The sequence below is a fragment of the Streptopelia decaocto genome (assembly GCF_964273445.1).
Source record: "Streptopelia decaocto genome assembly, chromosome: 19".
In the NCBI taxonomy this organism is placed as follows: domain Eukaryota; kingdom Metazoa; phylum Chordata; class Aves; order Columbiformes; family Columbidae; genus Streptopelia; species Streptopelia decaocto.
The window spans coordinates 4,646,963-4,665,107 of NC_138674.1; the positions used below are offsets into that span (position 1 = coordinate 4,646,963).

An 18,145-nucleotide genomic window follows, 5' to 3' on the forward strand; every position below is an offset into this window, starting at 1 on the left:
AAGGAAATAGCAGTGCCCAGCCAAGCCGTGTCACAAACAGGCAATTTGGGGACAAAGCAGCGAAGGGTGTGAGACACATCGACACGAGAGCCGCTCCGCGCCGCTCGTCCCAGCAGCCCTGGAGTGAGTCAGTCACATGAAATCACTCGATGTCAACAAGAATCATGCCCCGAACGGCGGCCTGAGCCCACGGCCTTTCGCAAACACAGCCTCATTGTTCCCCTGCCCGCACCCGCTGCCCATTTCTCTCTCATGTGGCTTCTGCTCGCGCCGCGAGCACTTGGGGACAAGGAGCAGCTTTTAGCTCGATGTGTTTTGCTGCCTTGCGGGCGGCGCCAGCGCTGACTTTCCCAAATCTCTGCAGTTCGGTGTCTTCACCAGCGTGTTACGACGCCCAAGGTCTCTGAATGGCAGTGAGCACCAAAGCTATTCCTGCACCCAGCAGCAGCAAATTAAAGCAATTGAGTTTGCTCCATCGCTGCCAGCCCTGTTTTCTGAGGCTGAGAATCCACTGCCTGCGCCCCCGGAGCTTCCCACGAAGTCCCTGCCCAGCAGCTTTGCTCCCTCCTATTCATTCTTCCCCTCGCTTGTAAAACAAATAGGAAAGAGTGTGGGAAAGCTGGATTCTGTTCTTTTTCAGAAGGAGCAGGCAGCGTGCAGAGCTCGTGGAGACTCCTCGGGCTGCTCCTGCCCCTCTGCCACCTTCCTGGTTTTATTTCAACTTTATGCTCTATGGAAAACAGGTGCTGCATTGGAGCAAGAGCAAACCGCATCCTGGTGCTTTCAGCTCAACCAGCCTTGTCCCGAGGCTGCTTGTGATGCCCATCTCTGGGAATGCTTCTGCCAGTGTCCCCCTTCGTTTTTTTCCCTGTGGCCAAGCAAAGCCGATATCTTGTAAACATTAAGCAGATTTGAATGATTTAATTAGTTATTGATTCATTATTTATGATGTAAACTACAGCTTTGATCCCCAGTTCTGCTGCTGGCTCTGCACATCCCTCTTCCCACCCCAAGCTCCACATCTGCTCTGCCCCTCGCTTCCTTGTGTCCATCCCTCTGTTTCTTTTGTAAAAATGAGGAGAGTGATAGGCAGGGAGGGCTCGGGGTGCAATCCACAGCGAACAAACACATCAGAGAGTAACGGAGTAACTTCTACCAGTGCTGATGCTGAATTTGTTCGCAATTAGAGACTGGATGAAATAGTCCTCTCGGATACTGTTTTGCATATTCCTGGTTGTCTTACCACCTAAGCTCTCACCTGACACTGCGAGATCAATCGCACCTGGGGCTGCGCTGGGACCCTGGGGGCACCTTAAATCTGTGCCCCGTGGATCCCGCATCCCACCCTGAACTCCCCCAAAGCACGGCTGTGCGCTCGGCATCTGATATTTAGGCCTGCTCTCCATCCTTAATTAGAAGAGGGCCCGTGGGGAACTGTTCTTTCCCCTCTTTATAGGGTATTTTGACAGTCACTCGAGAGCCTTCTGTTGTGCTGAAAGGGGATCTGTCATCCCTGCTAATGGACGCTGTCATCAATACTTCCAGTAGCCCGGCAGGCACGGGCACACGGGGAAACACGCGCATTAGGCCTTTCCTCTGGAGCCCCTGGGAGCGATCCATAATTGTGGAGGCAGAGTTCAAGAGCTACGGAGAGAGAATCCGAGTCCTCCGGAGCTGCTGCCGGCTCCAGCGCCCGCAGCTCCCGTTCACGGAGCAGCAGCGGTTGGAGGAGGCGGCTCTGGGAGGACACGGGGCCAGAAATGGCTTTTGGGAGGAGATGGGCTTTAACAAGAGGTGGTGACACGGCCAGCACAGGCAAAGTGCAGCCTGTTACCACGAGAAATGGGTGTAATTCAATCCCCTGTGGGTAGGTGATGAGATGAGCATTTGTGTCTGAGTGGGGCAGATCTGCTGCTGCAGCATCCCCTGGGGAACGAGAACTCCTGAGGGTGGGTGACAGGGATTGGAGCTGTGCTGTGATTGTCCCTTTTGTCAAGGATGGTCACTAAGGCTGGGAAGGTCACGCTTTTGATCTTGGCTGGATTTTGCCTTGCAAAGCCTGTTCCAGGTCAGGTACGTTTTGTCCGTCTCCAGAACAGCGTGTTTCAAAGAGTTGCAAATGGTTTTATTGTCATGTATCCATCCCCTTGTAAAACCGCCTGTGCTCAGGAGAGGCTGATTGAGATGCAAACTCTGGATTCAGCCTTTTCCTCAGTTTCCTTGGGTTCAGCTCTGCTGGTGGCCCCAGGACCTGCCGCAGAAATCCTGGGACCACCCAAAAGCAGTGAATTTTCCAAGGTCTGAATGAGCCCTGGCCAAAGCACCTTCAGAGGGGCTCAGAGCCCTGTGGTGGAGCTCAGCCCTCCCTGGGCTCATCAGTCAGCCCGAATCAGCGACCAAAACCCCGTCTGCAGCTGGGGGAGCCCTGCTCCCCGGTGCAGGGCAGGACCTGGAGCAGGGGGATGCTCTGGGTGCTGCTTGCTGGCTTTGATACCCACCCCCAACCGTGGCAGAGATGAGATGTGTCCAAGAAACATCTCCAGTGATTGCCGGGGGGTCCTGTGTGCCCTTGTGGGTTTGGATTGCTCCTGGCATGTTAGAAAAGTCCCAAAGGCTCTGCCCCCACCACACTTTTGAAGGCAGAGCCCTTCTCCTCTGCCGTGCACACTGAGGCAGAGGAGCAGCATCTCAGAGGCTCCAGCATCAGCTAAACCCCGCTGTCCCCAAGCTGTCCCCATCCCACCCCGTCACCCTTGCACAGGGCAGAGCCCGTGGGTGGCCACTGTCACCCCTGCAAGGACCGTGCAATGGGCTCAGTCCTCCTGGGGAGCCAGGCGGAGGGACAGAGGGAGGGGACAGAGTGGGGACCTGGAGGACCAGATCTCCCCCCCAGGCTGTGCTTGCACAGGAGGAGCTGAGGCCGGTGCAGGAGGCTCGGAGCAGATGGTGCTCACAGCCCCGCTCCCTCCCTGCCAGGCGATGCCACCCGCAGCGGCCACGGCTCTGCTGTCCCCACGCATTTGTCATCGCCCGATGGGCTGGGGCGGGACACGAAGGGGGGACAGAAAGCAGGGGACACACTGCATGCTGCAGTGTCCTGCCTGTCTGGGGGCTTTGCTGTGGTGCTGGGGAAGGAGGGACCTGCGGACTGGGAGATCACGCCCAGGTGGGGTGGGTTAACACAGGTGTGTGCAGTCAGTCATTCATTCAGTCAGTCAGTCTGTCTGCCTGCCTTTGCTCTGTTTTTTGCACCTGGGACAGGCAGGGGATGGGCCGTGTGCTGCCTGTGGCTCAACAGCCTGGCTTGGGGACAAGGGAGGTGGTTTGTGACAGAGGGTCTGGGCCCCAGGACAGGAGCAGGGTCACCAAACAGGGACCAAGGGGCTTTACAGGCCAGGCTGACCCAGAACAAGTGTGCTGGCCTGGCCCTGTGCCCCAGGTGTGAGCAATGAGCCCCAGCTAATTAGTATAATTGCAGGCAGGGCTGGGCTCTGCCCTCCCAGCTCAGTGCAGAGACTGAAGGTGCAACGGAGAGAGGTAAGGGAGGGAAAGAGAGGAGTAAATGGTTCATTTGGGGGCATTTGAGCATCCGGATGAGGAGGGTGAGGAGCTGTATTGGGGCAGGATCCTGTTGGGAGGAGGTGGGTGCAGGAATTTACCCCTTGGTGTATTTTCAAAAGGGAAGCCAAGCAGCAAAATCCCAACCCAGTGTTCATGCACCATGCTGGAAGAAAAGTTAGTTGCATTTGCTGTGATGCTTTGAAAATTGGGCTGGGATTTCGCTTGGGGTGGGATTTTGTTTCATTTGGGTTTGTCTCTGGTTCCGTTGCTTTCTGTTGAATGGGCTGGTGTCCCTGGTCCTGCCTTGCCGGGCTGGGCAGGATCGCTGCGGGCATTGCTGTGCGCTGCAAAGCAATGTACATCGGGAGCAATTCTGAATCACCATATCCATGGAAACTAATGCGCTTCTGCCTTTGACACCAGCATCCGGAGCGATTCCATCCCCGCTCCCTGTGCAGAACAGACCTCGTGCCTTTTGCATCCATTTATTTTCTGTTGGGTGGACCCGTGTATGAGCAAAGTGCCGGGAGCAGAACTGCTGCTCTGGGGCTGCGCTTCTGGGAGTGGGTTATACTGGGTGTTATGGGGACAAGTGTGTGGAGTGTCCTGATGCCTCAGAGCGATCCCTGCGAACGGCAGGAGAGGTTTAGCTTCGCCTGGGGACAAAATAGGCCTGTCTGGTCCTTCTCATCCCAGCCCAAGGAGCAGGCAGGGCTCTCTGATGTGATCCCAGCAGGACGGCTGCATTAAGGCCCCATATTCAAACATCCTCTGTTTTCTCTGTCTCTTTTAAGTGCTTTTTCCCTAATAATTGGTCGGTGCATTCATGTGCATCATGGGTCACAGCACCTCATTGTAAGAGGGTCTCAGTGGGAGTTTTCTTTTGGTTCCACCCCTCCAGCCGTGTAAACCCCCCGCTTGTGCCCGGCTCAGCGTCTCTTTGTGAAGGAGACAAAGCCGGGATCTGCGTTTGGGCCGGGGCTGTGATGGGTTTGGGACTTAGTGGTAAAATCTAATTGTCATAAACCAGGGGATGTGATGAGTGAGCCTTTATTGCTCTGCTGTTGTGCTGGGCAGTTTGAATTTGAGATCTGAGCTTTGCAGCTAGTGGGTTTTTGGCCTTTTTTCCCTCTTGAACCGGCTGGATTCCATCTCTGGCTGCAATCACCGTAGTACCTCCGGGTGGTGGAAATCCAGCCTGAGCTGTGTGATCCTCAGCTCTGCAATAAGCCCCTGGTAAATCCGCAGGGGTTTTGGAGCTTCCCCACAGCCAGACCTGGCTCCAGGTGAGACCTTGGGGTCCCCAGGCGGTGATACCCCAATAAAATGCCATGGGAACCCATGCAAGGTTTTAGAAGGCAAAGGAGACCAAAAGAAACAGCCAGGAGACCTTGCTGCCAGTGTGCAGCTCCTAAGCTCTCCCTGAAGACTTGTATTACAATCGATAGCAGCTGGAAAGATGCTCAAAGTCTCTGAGAAGAAGTGACTTCTATTTAAAAGTGCTTGAGAGATGATGCCTGCCTGAAATCCTCTTTAATGCCCTGATTATTGTTGCTAAAGTTCCAAATATTGGACCCTTCTCCCAGACTCTCCCCTGCAAATTCGCTGTACTGCAAACTGCTCTGAGCACAACTTTGCAACCTCTTTGCCTGGGAAATGTGGGTTATTAATCCGGGGATGCTGAGATGGGCTGTTGCACTGATGGAAGGGAGTTAAGGTCTGGCTGCACATGCTATCATCTCCCCAAAATAAAGCTCCAAAATAAAGCTTCACCTGGCAAGTTTTCCTTTGCTTTTGCAGCACGGCACCGCGCGCCGAGCTCAGCCTAAACCCCGGGACATCGCGGCGCTGGCGGCCTCGCAAACCCACCGGCTCTCTTAGTGCCGCGGCGGAACCGCTTTGATGTGGCACCGGTATAAATAACTCCGTACCTGCCTGGGAAATCACTTGGCAGGAGCTGAGGGTGGGGAGAGGCTGCAGCGAGGAAAAACAAGTGCAGGGCTTGGGGAAACCATCTGGCTGACGCAGCCCCGGTAAAGGGATGTGTTATATGGGGAAGCCCGAACACCTGCCAGCCCTGTTTGTGTCACTGGGTAAAGTCACCGCAGCAACAAGAGCCTTTGTGGGGTGGTGGGGGTCTGTGCACAGCCCCAGGTATCTCCCCCAGCCCCCCAGCCTTGCTGCACTGGTTGGTGCTTGTGATGGGCACTGGGGACCTCGGCAAAGCGGTGTTAAGATCCTTTCCCTCCTAGGAGAAGGTTGGAGCATCTCTGCAATGGTGTCGTGTTTATTTTGCTCTATGGAAGGTGTCATCCCTGTGTCCGACCTTCTCGCCTGTCTTTGTTAAAGTGGTTTTTAGGATTTGGCCTCCAAACAGTGCCAAGCTGCTCTCTTTATAAAAACAAGCAAGAACCAGCACAAAACATATATCCCTCTTCCTTGCTCCAGCGTAGGCTCCCTGTTTTATGGCTCTCTGGTGCAGGACTGACAGCTCCACAGGCTGTACGATAAATAATACATGTAATAATTCAGGACCTAAGCTGCTGTAGGGGGCTGGGTTCAGGATTTCCCAACCAGCTCTTGTGCTCCCCAAGTTCTCCAGCCATCTCCCCTGTGGTTGGGTTGAACATCCCTCCAGTGAGGTCCTGGACCTACAACTGCGTTGTGACTCTGGGACCGAGGGTGTTTGTTACAGAGAGGAAAACAGTTTGGGTTCAAGGAAACAGCTTTTGTGTAGCTCAAGAGCTGACTTGGTTTCTGAGTCTGCCAAGACCTTTTCCTTCTCCACAGCCCCACAGGCACCAGTGTCAGGAAAAAACAGAAGGTGTTTAGGAAGAGCCCGACACAGCCTATCGCAGCGGATTTTAATAATGTTTCTCCTCTTCCATCTATGCTTTTTGACTCTTAAAGGACTCTTGAAGGAAGTGCCTCTTGCCTCTTTCTGCTTATCTGCATTTATAGCATCTCTGAAAGCCCCTGGTCGATGTTGGGGGTTCCTGCGTGAAGTGTTTTAGATGCCAACACTGTGAGCTCAGCTGGTGCAAAGGGGACATTTGCAGCAACGTGGTCCCGTTGCTGCTGAGCCCATCCCAAAATCTTCCTGGACATCTGCGGTTCCTCATCCCTGGAAAGCAGGGCTGATGGTGCACAGCAGTGGTTTAGGAAGGAGATGGGACAACTACAGGCAGTGCTGTGTTAAGCTAATCCCCGTGTGATGGAACAAACCCCATCCCTGTTCTGAGCAGGATGATGCTCCTCAGGATGTGAGGTGTTCCAGGAGCCCTTGGGGCTTGCAAGGGTTGCTGGAGGTAATTTGGGCTTTGGACATATACAGAGTGTGCAGGGGGAAGCGGTGGCTGAGCAGCTTTATTGCACGTGGGCTCCCAGCTCTGTGGGCCTGATCCTCCGTGTACCATGTTTAGATGCACCTGCAAAATGCTTCCCTAATGGTGCGGCTGAGTTTTCTACCTTCTAGGGTTTGCCTGTGGTAAATTTGCAGAGAAAATAATAACACAGGCCATTAAATTCTCTGCAGATATATTTTCTGAGTGACAAAAGTCATGTTTGCTCTGTTTGCTGGTAATTGGTGGGGCGATGGAGAAGAGCGTTAGCTCTTTGTCTCCTCTCACCGTGTTCCAGGCAGAGCGCGCAGCTGGGCTTGGCATGACCCTCTCATTTTCTCTGTTCTTCAGCCCTGGCTAATTCTAATCTACCCCTGAAAAGCAGTTATTTCTAGAAAGTTTGGGACCTCAGTTAGCAAAGCAAGCGGCTTTCAGGGTTGGTGCTGTTGCTGCTCGGTACCAAACACCCAGCCTTGAGAGGTGCATCCGTGGATGTAAACCTGCTCCTAAATCTTGTGCGAGAGCCTGTGCTTCAGTTTTGTTCCCTCAGAGCTTGTGGTGGACATGCCTGGGAGAAGCAAGAGCTTTTCTAGGCTAAAGCCTTGGGCTGGGGTTGTTCCCGGCTCTCGGATGCAGAGGCTGCTGCCTCCCATCCTCAAAGCAACTAGTGTTTCCGTAGGGAGATGACAATTTCTTATGAATACTCCCCAGTCCAGCCAGAAAAAATAACGCTGAGGCTCGTGCGAGCCTGGGGGAGCTGGGGTCAGCGTGGGTGAGATGCAAAGGGAGGAGGGAGCTTGGGAGGTTTAAGACCTGGGGCTGGAGCCCAGCTAAGCCCAGCCCAGCCTGCCCCGTCCCACCATCCGTCTTAGTGCGAGTAGGGAAGAGCGAATGCCTCCTCATGCTCCAGTCTGGGCAAGTTTTTGTCTATGACTTTGCACTGAGCTTCCCCAACATGCTGCAAAACCCCAAGCAGCCTCTGGCACAGAAATATATCCCCGTGTGCCCCATCTCCCACCTGCAAGGATCTGACCTCGCAGGGCGGTGTATGAGGAGGGGATTTGGGACACCACAGCATTCCTCATCCTCCCTGGAGGGGAAAGTTGAGTCTCTTGGGCTGCTCCAGGCTCTGCCAGCCCGTGCTGGAGATGCTGAAGTAGTTTTGTGCAGCAAAAAACTGTGGGAGCCCCTTCCCACTCCTCCCAGGCACCGTGTCCAAGATGCCTGACCCCACGAGTGGGCTCTCAAAGTGCCCCCAGCCCGAACGCGCCAGCAAAAGCACAACAGTAATAATTAATAACAATAAAAGAGACCTTTCTGCCGACAGCCCTGTCGACCTCAGCCGCTCAGCCACAAGTGACAGAGCCATAGCCCCCCCCTTTCCTCCCAACTCCACCCCTGGCTCCTCTCCGGCGCAGGCAGAACCTGCATCGCCCGCAAAGCCAAGAAATGCCCAAAGCACCCCCCTGCTCCTGCCTCCCCATCGCCCCCAGAGCCGAGCGGGATCCGGCAGGTTCCCCCCAACCGGAGCAAAGCTGAGCGCACCTGCGAGTTGGCTCTGATGGGGAATGGTGCCCCGAAGCCCGGAGCTGCTTCCTTCCCCCCTCGGATGGAGGAAGGAGGGAGAAGGCGCTTACCTTGTGCGGGGCGGATGCGTGTGCAGAATCCGGGGGTCTGGGGGGCCCCGCCGGTGCTGGGTCTCGGCTGCGAGGCAGCGCTTGGCTGGTGCCTGCCCAAGTGTGGATGTGTGTGCCCAAAGCCACTGCAGCATCTCTGCATTAGGATGTGCTCCTCCCTCTCCTCCCTCCTTGCGTGCGCGCTCCCTCGCTCGCTGCCAACCGCCACGCCGGTCCCTGGAGAGGGCATTTTTTTTTCTTTATTTATTTATTTTTTTCCCTTTCTGCCTTTACCTCACTTGCCACAGTGCAAGGACCAGTCGGGGAGGCAGAGTGACTTGCAGCATCATGCATAATTCATGCTTTTCCTCGGCCTCTCTGGCTGCTGCTCCCCCCAGTCCCCAGCAGAAACCCCTTGTCTGTGCCCATTGCCGCCGGCTCCCCTGTCCCTGGGGCCAGAGCAGGTGTGGGGCTGGGGGGACTGAGCCCCCAGCTGGGGGGCTGAAGCAAGAAAGGGATTAACCCCAGCTGGGGGGTGTCTTAACAGCGACATCCACCTCTGTGCGTGTTGCTGTGTATTTGCGCACCCCTGTGCCTGAATATATCTATTTGTATATATGCACACCGCTGTGCCTAAATGTATATCTGTATATATACAGGCATAGCCAGGTTTACATACACACTGGAGAGATTGCTTTATAGCACCGTTTTGGGAAGCTCCATCATGCCGAGCGCAGCGGTTGTAGGTGGTGCCCAAGCTGTGCTGTGCGGGGGGGACGGGGTTTCCTTGCAGCGGGGTTGGGGTGTCACCCGGGGGTGGCTCTGGGTCAGCTTTGGGTTTTCGGGTGTGCCGGAGCCAACTTTGGCTGTTGTGGGGGTCTGAGGGGCTGAGCTTGCAAACAGGGTCAGCATCGCTCTGTAAACAGTAGCTGTGCCCCCCAAAAAGCTGCACCCCCTGCCCAGAGAGTATCTGCAGCCAGGAGATGTTGGTTGTTTTCTGGCTGCTGGAGGAAGGTCTGTGCAGATGGATCAATGCTATGAGATGTGGCAGGGATGCTCCAGGACCTCCTCCGTGACACCCTGCAGGCGTTGAGGTTTGGAGGAAAGAGATGAGGTGCAAAGGGTCCCTGTGGGGGGGTTTTCTGGGGGGCAGATGCTGCCTGGACTGTGCACAGCGAGGCGGGAAGCAGAGGATTCAGAAGGACTCGACCACCCTGCACTCCCCATCCCTCCCAGCTCCAGTCCAGACCTGTTAATGATGTAAGGAGATCAATGGGCGCTGGGGCTATCCGCAGGTTAATGGGCTGCAATTAGAGAGGAGTAATTAAGGCATTAGTATCTATTGATCAGCAAAGCTCCAGGTCTGGACTCCTCCAGCAAATGGGCGCAGGCAGCCTGTGATGGAGCGTGTTGCTGGTCCCGGCTCCATTCCCCTTGCCCCACGCTCTGCTGCCGTTTCGGGGTGAGACTCGGAGAAACTGGCCACAGACCTCACCTGGAATACAAGGCGCTTTTGCTGGACAGAAAGGAACAATAGGGTTGGATCCTGACCCCCAGCAAAAGGACTAATGGAGGGAAGGCCAAGAGAGGTGATGAGCCCTGTCCCCGGTGGATGGAGGGGACCTGCCCTCTGCCCCCCCTCCTCTGTGTGTCTGCTATCAGCAGCTCTCCAAGGGTCTCTCCGCAGGTGACAATGGCATTGGTGACCTCTCGGGTGTTGGTCCTGGTGCGGACGTGTACCAACACCACAGCAACAGCAGCGGGGGGAGGCAGCTCTGTAAGGGCTCCCGTGGATATTGCCAGTGCTGACAGCGGGTGGCTCTTAGCAACAGTAATGGGCAATAGGCTGGAGCTGCCTCTCCGAGGAGGAGGAGAAGGGTAATTGGAGGCAGCCAGTCGGCATCGATCCAGTCCTGCCGCCCCAAAGGGCGGGCAGAGGTCGGGGAAGATATGGGTGTCATTATCATGCTGTAAAAAGGGACGAGCGCTAATGCGTGCGTGTCTCCCCTGGTATCGATCGCGAGGATGAGGGTGGGTCCGTTGTCACTGGCTTTTGGATGATGAAAACGCCGTGTGTCCTGTGGGAATGATGGAAGCGGCCGCCTGCACGGCCCTTGGCGAGGCTGGGACTCTGGGTGGTGGGAAACGGTGGCTCTGAGATGTTGGGGGTGTCCTTGTGTTCCTACTTAGCTTGAACTTCTGCATCAAGGGCCAAGTGCAATTCCTTCACCCTTCCTTGGGGCAGGGACAGAGGCCACCTCCCTCACCCTGGTCTGGACTGGTGAAGTCTCCTACACTGGGCAAAAAGTGCCTTTTTTGTTTGTTTTTTTTTCTTTTCCTCACTGCTGCTGAACTAAGTGGTGGGGAGGGGGTGGATAAACCCCCACTGCAACACTGGAGTAGGAAGCACTAATACTTTTATCCTATTAGCGAGGGCCGCAGCAATTACATCTTCATTAGCCAAATAGGCTCTGCTGTTTTTTTTCCCCCATCCTTCAGCCCCTTCTCGTCAAGTCTTTGCACCAGGGAGCCCCTGGTAACAGCACTTCAGAGCCTCGGGGGCGGGAAAGGCTGGGGCTGGGGGGCAGGATTGGGCCCGGGGGGGACATCGCTCATCTGCCAGGCTGTGCTGGGTTAAACCCTGGTGCTCCATATGTTTGCTACGCCACGGGGGTTTCTATATCCAGTTTCTATTGGTGCCTCCAAAGGGGGTTTGTGCTGCACTGGTCCGGGACAGCATCACCAGTATGTCCAGGTAACTGGGCAACCCTGGGAGCGCCACAGGAGGATGAGTTTCTCCTTGTGGTTCACCAGCTGGTTTAGCACAGCACAGATTTCATCCCCGTGCAGAATATACCGTTCCAGATATTTTCCGGTCCATTTGTACATCACCCCTTTCACGTGACTGTGAGCAGCAGATACATCCTTGTAAAGATACACCTGGTTAAACTCAGTGCTGTGAGTTAAGAAGTGATCAATGACTGAAGAGAGCAGCATCATTTCAGGCAGAGAAAAGATGTCCATCAACTGTTGAAGTGACAGACCCGTGTCACTCATCTGATACAGGGGGTGTGCTGTGTAGAGTTCAGTCACCTCCTCATCAGCCACTGGTTACCCAGGTCTTGTCTTCCCTTTCCTGCCCTACTTAGGAAATGTGTCTATAATACCTCGCTCCTTTGTGCCTCAGTTTCCCCGCCTGGAAAGTTTCTCATTGCTGCAGTGAGGCCGTTGCTTTGTGCTCCTGTCTGGGTCGTCGAGATCAGTTTTTGCTGCTCTTGGAGCGGCTGCCCCAACACCCACGTGTAATTATTTGTCTCCACCAAACTGCCGCCCTGAGCTCACGCGGGTTTTGGGAAATTAATGGAAATTAATCGCAGGCTTAGCGTGAGTTTTGAACCATGTTTTATTATATGTTTAGTGTTCTCTATACAAAAAAAAACAGTCTTTTCTTTTTACAGTGATTCAAAAAAAAAAAAAAGAAGATATCTGAGTATTTTGGCCTTCCTTCATCTCTCATGCAGTCAGTTTATAAGTCCTTATATTAAACATTTTCTGTAGTCCATAAATCTTCTTGCTGTAAACTGTTAATTTTACAGCTTCAGCTATACATTTCTCCCTGGAACAAGTGGGTTAACACAAAGGTGTTTTTTGCTCTTAAAAAAGGCAAATAAATACATAGAATACTTTAGAACAACCAGGAGGTTTTACAGAGAGGATGGATGGATGGATGGCGATATATTTACAAATTAAAGAAAAACAAACCAGTCCAATACTTTCTTTCTGATGCGAGCAGGAGGAACAAACATTTAGAACTCGGTACGGCGAAGAAAAGAGGCTGTTTGGTGGGTTTGACACGAGGTTTAGACAGTGTGTGGCAACCAAAGCCCGATGCCCACTCATGAAGGACATGGAGAGACAGGAGCTACTGATGCAGTGGGGTTTGTGTTGGGACCAGAAAAGCATCATTATTCTCATTAATAAAACAGATCTTAGTGCAAGAAATAGAATGTGGTCTTTTTTATTTTTATTTCAAACAAGGTTTGTTTGTTTTTATTGCTTAGCTGAAATCGTTCACTGCTTGTACACAATTAAGCCTGGTACGATGGATGTTGCGTTGGAGGTTGAACTCATGGCTCTGCTGGGACCTGCGCACTGAGAAGAGTTGGGACTCGCCAAGGTGGCTGTGACACGGATGGAGCAAGTGACATGGATGGAGCAGGTGACATGTGCCGGATAAGGCACAGCTCTGGTGACGGATGATGCTGTGCAGACCCGTCCTGTTCATCCTCGTCGCCAGGTCAGTCTTGGGGGTCAGAAGTGACCATCACACATGGACTTGGGGTCTGTCATCTGCTGTGGGGACATCACAACCTGTTGTCCAGCCAGGTGGCGTTTCTGGGAGCAGAATTGCAGGGCTTGTCCCAAATCTGTTTTTATTTTCCTGCTGATTTTGTGTCTCTTCCTGCAACATTATGCCAGGGAGAACAGAAGCAGCCTCAAGATCATATAAACACATTGAGTGTCCTCTTGTATCCCCGCGCTGGTGCTCCTGTGATTCCTATCGGCTGTTGTACACGTGCAGGGCTTCACGTGGCAAAAGGCTGTGTGTTGTGGGGGGGGACAGGCTGTCCCTGGGCTTGGGGACAGCCACACGGTTTGGATCTGTCTCCAGAACGTGGTTGAAGTTTTGGCTCAGGCATTTAAGAAACAGGCTCAAGTTGGGAGTTAGACTGAAACTGCTTTATCTCCAGTTTCTGAGAGCACTTGATTCTGCGTCTGGCTCTTCTTTCTCTCTCTATTTATTAAGTGTTGGTCCCTAATTTAAACCTTCTGCAAAAGAAAAGGTCAAAGTGTGCCCTGCTCCGGACTCTGTGGATCCCAGAGGGGGATGGTCGCCCCTGTGATGGAGACTGACCCCTTATAGGAGGGGTCCTGCCCTTGGTGGCTGATGTGGGGCCCCCCCCAAGCATCTCTGCTCATCCTGGGGTTTATGAGGTCACTGACCTGTCCCCTCTGCAGAGGGACAGCTGGGGATGGAGAAGCAAAGCAGCTCCCCTGGGGTGACACTGGGGACAGGGGAGGTGCGGGGTCACCCTGGCAGAGCTGCGGTGGTTCTGGTGATCGGAACAAGTGATGGATTTGTTCCCCATGACACAGTAACTGCACATGCAAACAGTGACTGAATCTTTATTAAAGGGAGTAAAAAAAAAATGTTAAGCTTGGGATGAGTTTTGAACTTAGTGAGAATTTTCTTTGGGCTCCAAACCATACCTTATAATTTTGGGGTAATTTATAAACCAAGCTTATATTCGAGGCTACAAGTAACTTACACCGAGCCATTTGCAGACAACTCGTTCCTTTTCCAGTTACTTAAAGTAATGTGGCTGTAGGATCTGAATGCTTTTATGAGGCTTTTTGGGGCAATGACAGGACTGGCTGGGCTGAGTCACTCTGTGGGGCACACACCGCAAAGCTACAGGGGGAAACACTTCTCCATTTCCAAATGGATGCTCAGGGTTTTGCTCAGGATTAGCGACAGGACAGAAATACAGATTTTAATAGAAATGGCACATGATACAGATACATGACACACACCGCCCTGCTTCCAGTAAGGCCTGAACAACTTTCTGGAGGTTCGGAGGTGGCGTGTGGTGGCCAAGGGTCTTGTGGTCCCTGGTAGCGGTTGGTCCCCAAAGCAGCGAGGATCTGGTGCGCTGGGTGTGGATGAAGATGCTCAGCTCCGGTGGCAGAGCCTTTTCTGCAGCGGAGGCTTTAGTTTCTTTCTCTCATTTCCACCGGTGCTTGGGCAAGAAGTTGCACTAAATCAGTGTTGCAAGACCAGCCGTAGGCTTGGGGAGTGGTTGTCCCCGTGACCTGCGTTACATTTGGCCTCGTGTGTTTGGTTAAAGACTGAACGCGTGTCTGGGAACGGGCTGGGAGATGTTCTCCTTGAACCGGATCCGTGGTGAGCGGCAGCAGCAGAAACAGGCTGTTGCGTGAACGCGTTTACACTGATGGTAGTGGAGCGAGACGCGCGGCCCCTGCCCGGTGCCGTGACACGGGTGGAGGACCCTGGCACATGGTTCCTGGTGGTGGCGGTGGACATCCCAGCACTGCCCCGGGGTAGCAGGAGCTTTCCTGGCTCTAGGAAGGGGCTCTACCAGTTAACACCAGCCTAAACCCTCCATGGCTCATATGGTGCATGTATAACAACTCCTTTGCTGCTTGGTTTGCGTCCAGCTCTCTCCCGTTTCCTCTGTGATCCAGCAGCAGGTTCTCTGTGGGTGCTGACCGGGTCCAGGCTCTTCCCGAAGCGCAGGATAGTTGTGCCGTTAGCAGCTTAAAGAGTGTGGCAAAGTCCATCTCAACAATCCGTATTAGTAGAAGTATTCTTGTTAGCAATATGTCTCCATAGCAAACCAGCTTGAAAGCTAAAAGAATAATTGCATTAATCCTATTGCATTTAATCCATTACGCTGAACAAAAACATCCTCCTTTGGAAAAATCCATCCTAACGTCGTTCGCCGTTGGTGAAACAATCTGCGGAAATCCGATCTCTCTCAGCAAAGGTACCTTTGGTTTCAAAAGTGCAGGAAGTGGGAGAATACACATGGCGTTGGCCACTAAGTACGGTCTAGTATAAAGTTCTACCTTCTACAATGACCCATGCTGGGAGAGCCGCCCGGGCATCCTACTCCTTCGGCTCTGGTGGATCCGAGACCATCGCGTTAGGGGCGCGTAAGCGGTGGGGGAGTAGTATCAGTTTATTAACCTTCATGGGAAGTCCGAAGCTGTGTAAGGCATGTGAAGGAGCGCTCCTACCCGAGACGCCTGGTTACAGTGTGTTAACGGGTTAACTGAAATAGCGCATCATCTTGATATGTAGATAAGACAGCGGAGGGGAGTCCCACGGTGCGGGCGCTCGCTCGGGCTGATTGATGGAGGGGGGAAAGGCCACTGTCAGAAATGAGGAGGAGAATTTAGTGGGAAATACTGTTGATCTGGCTCATCCCTGGTGCCTGGGACCTCAGTCTCCCGAGGAATTCGCGTCCCTGAAGCGTTCAAGCTGCTGCTGGGGAGCTGCGGTGCAGGGCGGTCGTGGGGGATCCTCCACCCGATCCCAGTGGGTGCTTTGGATTTTTAAAAATCAATGATTTCTAGTCCCCTCACCCTGCGGTACTACTGGTCCTGCTTCAACTCCCTTTTTGCTACATAAGATTTATGGAGTTGTGTTTAAAAGAAAGCAGGCGTGGTCTGGGGGTGGGCAGTTTCCCCCTAAATTCTTACAAAGCCAAGACTAAACCCAACTGCTTTGCCTGCAGTTACCCAGAAAAGCAATGCTCTTATCCTGGGCTTGGAGAGTGAGCAGCACCTGGCTGTCCTTCCCCGAACCTCATGAGCTCTTCTGTCCCCTGAGGATGCTCCGGAGCCCTGTAGGGGTGCAGGTGACCCCATCATGGGCTTTGCAGGGGGACGGACCGTGGAGCCTCAGTGCTGATGGGAGTTACGGTGCCGAGGGAAGCGAAGGGACCTGCTCTTCCCCGCGTGGGTGATGCTCGATCCGTCAGGAAGGAGCTTGCGGCGCTGAGTGGTTTGGGAGAGGCTGCGGGCGATGCTGCCATGAGGACGGGTGTCTTGGTAATACAATGTCATCACCCGAAGATCCACCACTTTCCTCTTTTCGTGCGTTTATGTTGCTCTTGCTACTCTGCCCAAGCCCCACTCACCCCTCTTCCCTTCCTCCCTCCTCCTGTTCTCTGGAGCCTTCCTGGAAAGATTAAAGAGAAGCATTTTTTAACTCCCTCCCAAAAGAACAAAAAGGGCCTCGGGGAGCCTGGGCAGCCGAGCCCGTGGTGGCCCTGCCGGGCTGGCGCTGGGTGCCGGGCCAGCCCCAAACTGGGATGCAGCTGCAGCATCCCCCTCCTCCTCCAGCCCCTCCAGCCCTCAGCTACAACCCATCCGCATCCCGGGACTCCTCACCGTTCGCTTGTTTGCTAACGATAAAATGGCATCGGCAGCCACCTGGTCTGCCTGTTTGCTTGGATTTTTTTTTTTTATTATTATTTTTTTATTATTTTTTTCTTTTTTTGTCCTTGTTGGTTGGTTTCATTCACACGTTTCTGTTGGGGGTAGCGGCAGCAGCGGCTGTTGTTTGACCCCCATCCGCTACAAACGCCTCCGACTGTTTGTGGTTTCAGTGCATCGCGCTATGCCAAGGAGTAGATCGCGTTGACTGGGGAGGTGGCTTCCGAGCTCTCATTGCCTTCTGTCTCCTCTTTGTCCTTCTTCACTGTGTACTGGCCGATAAAGGAGCCGTCCTCGTTAAACTGCCCTTCTCCCCCCTCTCCATAGTCCACCAAGCTATCGTCGCTCTCCTGCTGCTTTATCGTGCCGTCCAAGGACGTCTGGCTGTTTGGCAGCGGCTTGTTGTCTTCATCGCTGGGTAGCAGAAGACAGACAGACACAGTTAAGGGTTGAGAAACGGGGCTTACAAACTTCACCCGAGGTTTGGATATTCAATAAATCCAGGGTGCAAATCTACCGAGCAGAGACGCCAAACGCGGGGTGCTCGGAGTGCAGACAGCGAGCCGTGGGGTGTCTGATATGATGAGAAGGGGGGCAGGACCCACAGCTGCCCCCACGATCGCTGCTGGGGTTGGTATTTCTGCAAGTCCAACCTTCAGGCTTTTTCTTTTAGGAAAACCAATTATCTTTTTTGGAACCTATTTACATACTATGCTTAGATCAGTCCAACTGGATGTACGTTATAAATAACCTTTCCTTGTCATTGCTCGTATTCTTTCTTGTAGCATTTTAGCCAACCTTGGACTAACATCATATAGTGAGGTTTGTTTCCAGATCTCCTTGCAAAAACACACTTGGCTGTTTTGGTAGCTACACGCAATGAGGAGCGCTCTCAAAGCCCTGCGAGGGGGCATGGAGAGGATGCCACGTTCTGTGCAGCTTCCAAATCTCATGGGAATTTACCTTTCCAAGCTTATTTCTGAGTATCTAAGCTTGTTTGCTCATTTCTTTATCCTCTTTTTCACTAGAAATATTAAGGCAGGTCACTGGGAAATAAATAGTTTGACCCACAGGAGGAAAAAAACCCAACCCTTTGAAGGAATGGGTGGGTGAGTGGGGGGAAGCTGTTTTCTCTCAGGGGCTGGTATCTCATAAATACCGATAACATTGTGTGGAGGATGAGAGTGGGCTGCTATCCTTAAAAATTGCTTTTCATATCAACTAGTCCTTACTTCAGGTTTGCTTGTAATATCACAGAATCCCAGAATGTCAGGGGTTGGAAGGGCCCTGGAAAGCTCACCCAGTGCAATCCCCCCATGGAGCAGGAACACCCAGATGAGGTTACACAGGAAGGTGTCCAGGCGGGTTGGAATGTCTGCACAGAAGGAGACTCCACAACCCCCCTGGGCAGCCTGGGCCAGGCTCTGCCACCCTCACCGGAAAGAAGTTTCTTCTCAAATTTAAGTGGAACCTTTTGTGTTCCACTTTGCACCCGTTACCCCTTGTCCTATCACTGGTTGTCACCCCGAAGAGCCTGGCTCCATCCTCCTGACACTCACCCTTTATACATCTGTAAACATGAATGAGTCCCCCCTCAGTGTC

The 18,145-nt window shown here is 53.3% G+C and overlaps 2 protein-coding genes across 13 annotated transcripts in view; one reads left to right on the top strand and one right to left on the bottom strand.

Annotated features, from left to right (window-relative positions):
• The window catches only part of RBBP5 (RB binding protein 5, histone lysine methyltransferase complex subunit), an 87,413-nt gene that overhangs the window by 42,698 nt on the left and 26,570 nt on the right, over positions 1–18,145 (top strand). The gene's annotated exons all lie outside the window — the stretch shown is intronic.
• The window catches only part of NFASC (neurofascin), a 90,681-nt gene continuing 84,445 nt past the window's right edge, over positions 11,910–18,145 (bottom strand). For all 12 annotated transcript variants that reach the window (XM_082069041.1, XM_082069047.1, XM_082069052.1 and 9 more), the window contains one exon: positions 11,910–16,957. In XM_082069041.1, the coding sequence (XP_081925167.1) occupies positions 16,726–16,957 (232 nt within the window). In that variant the 3' untranslated portion in view covers positions 11,910–16,725. The remainder of the gene's footprint in view (positions 16,958–18,145) is intronic.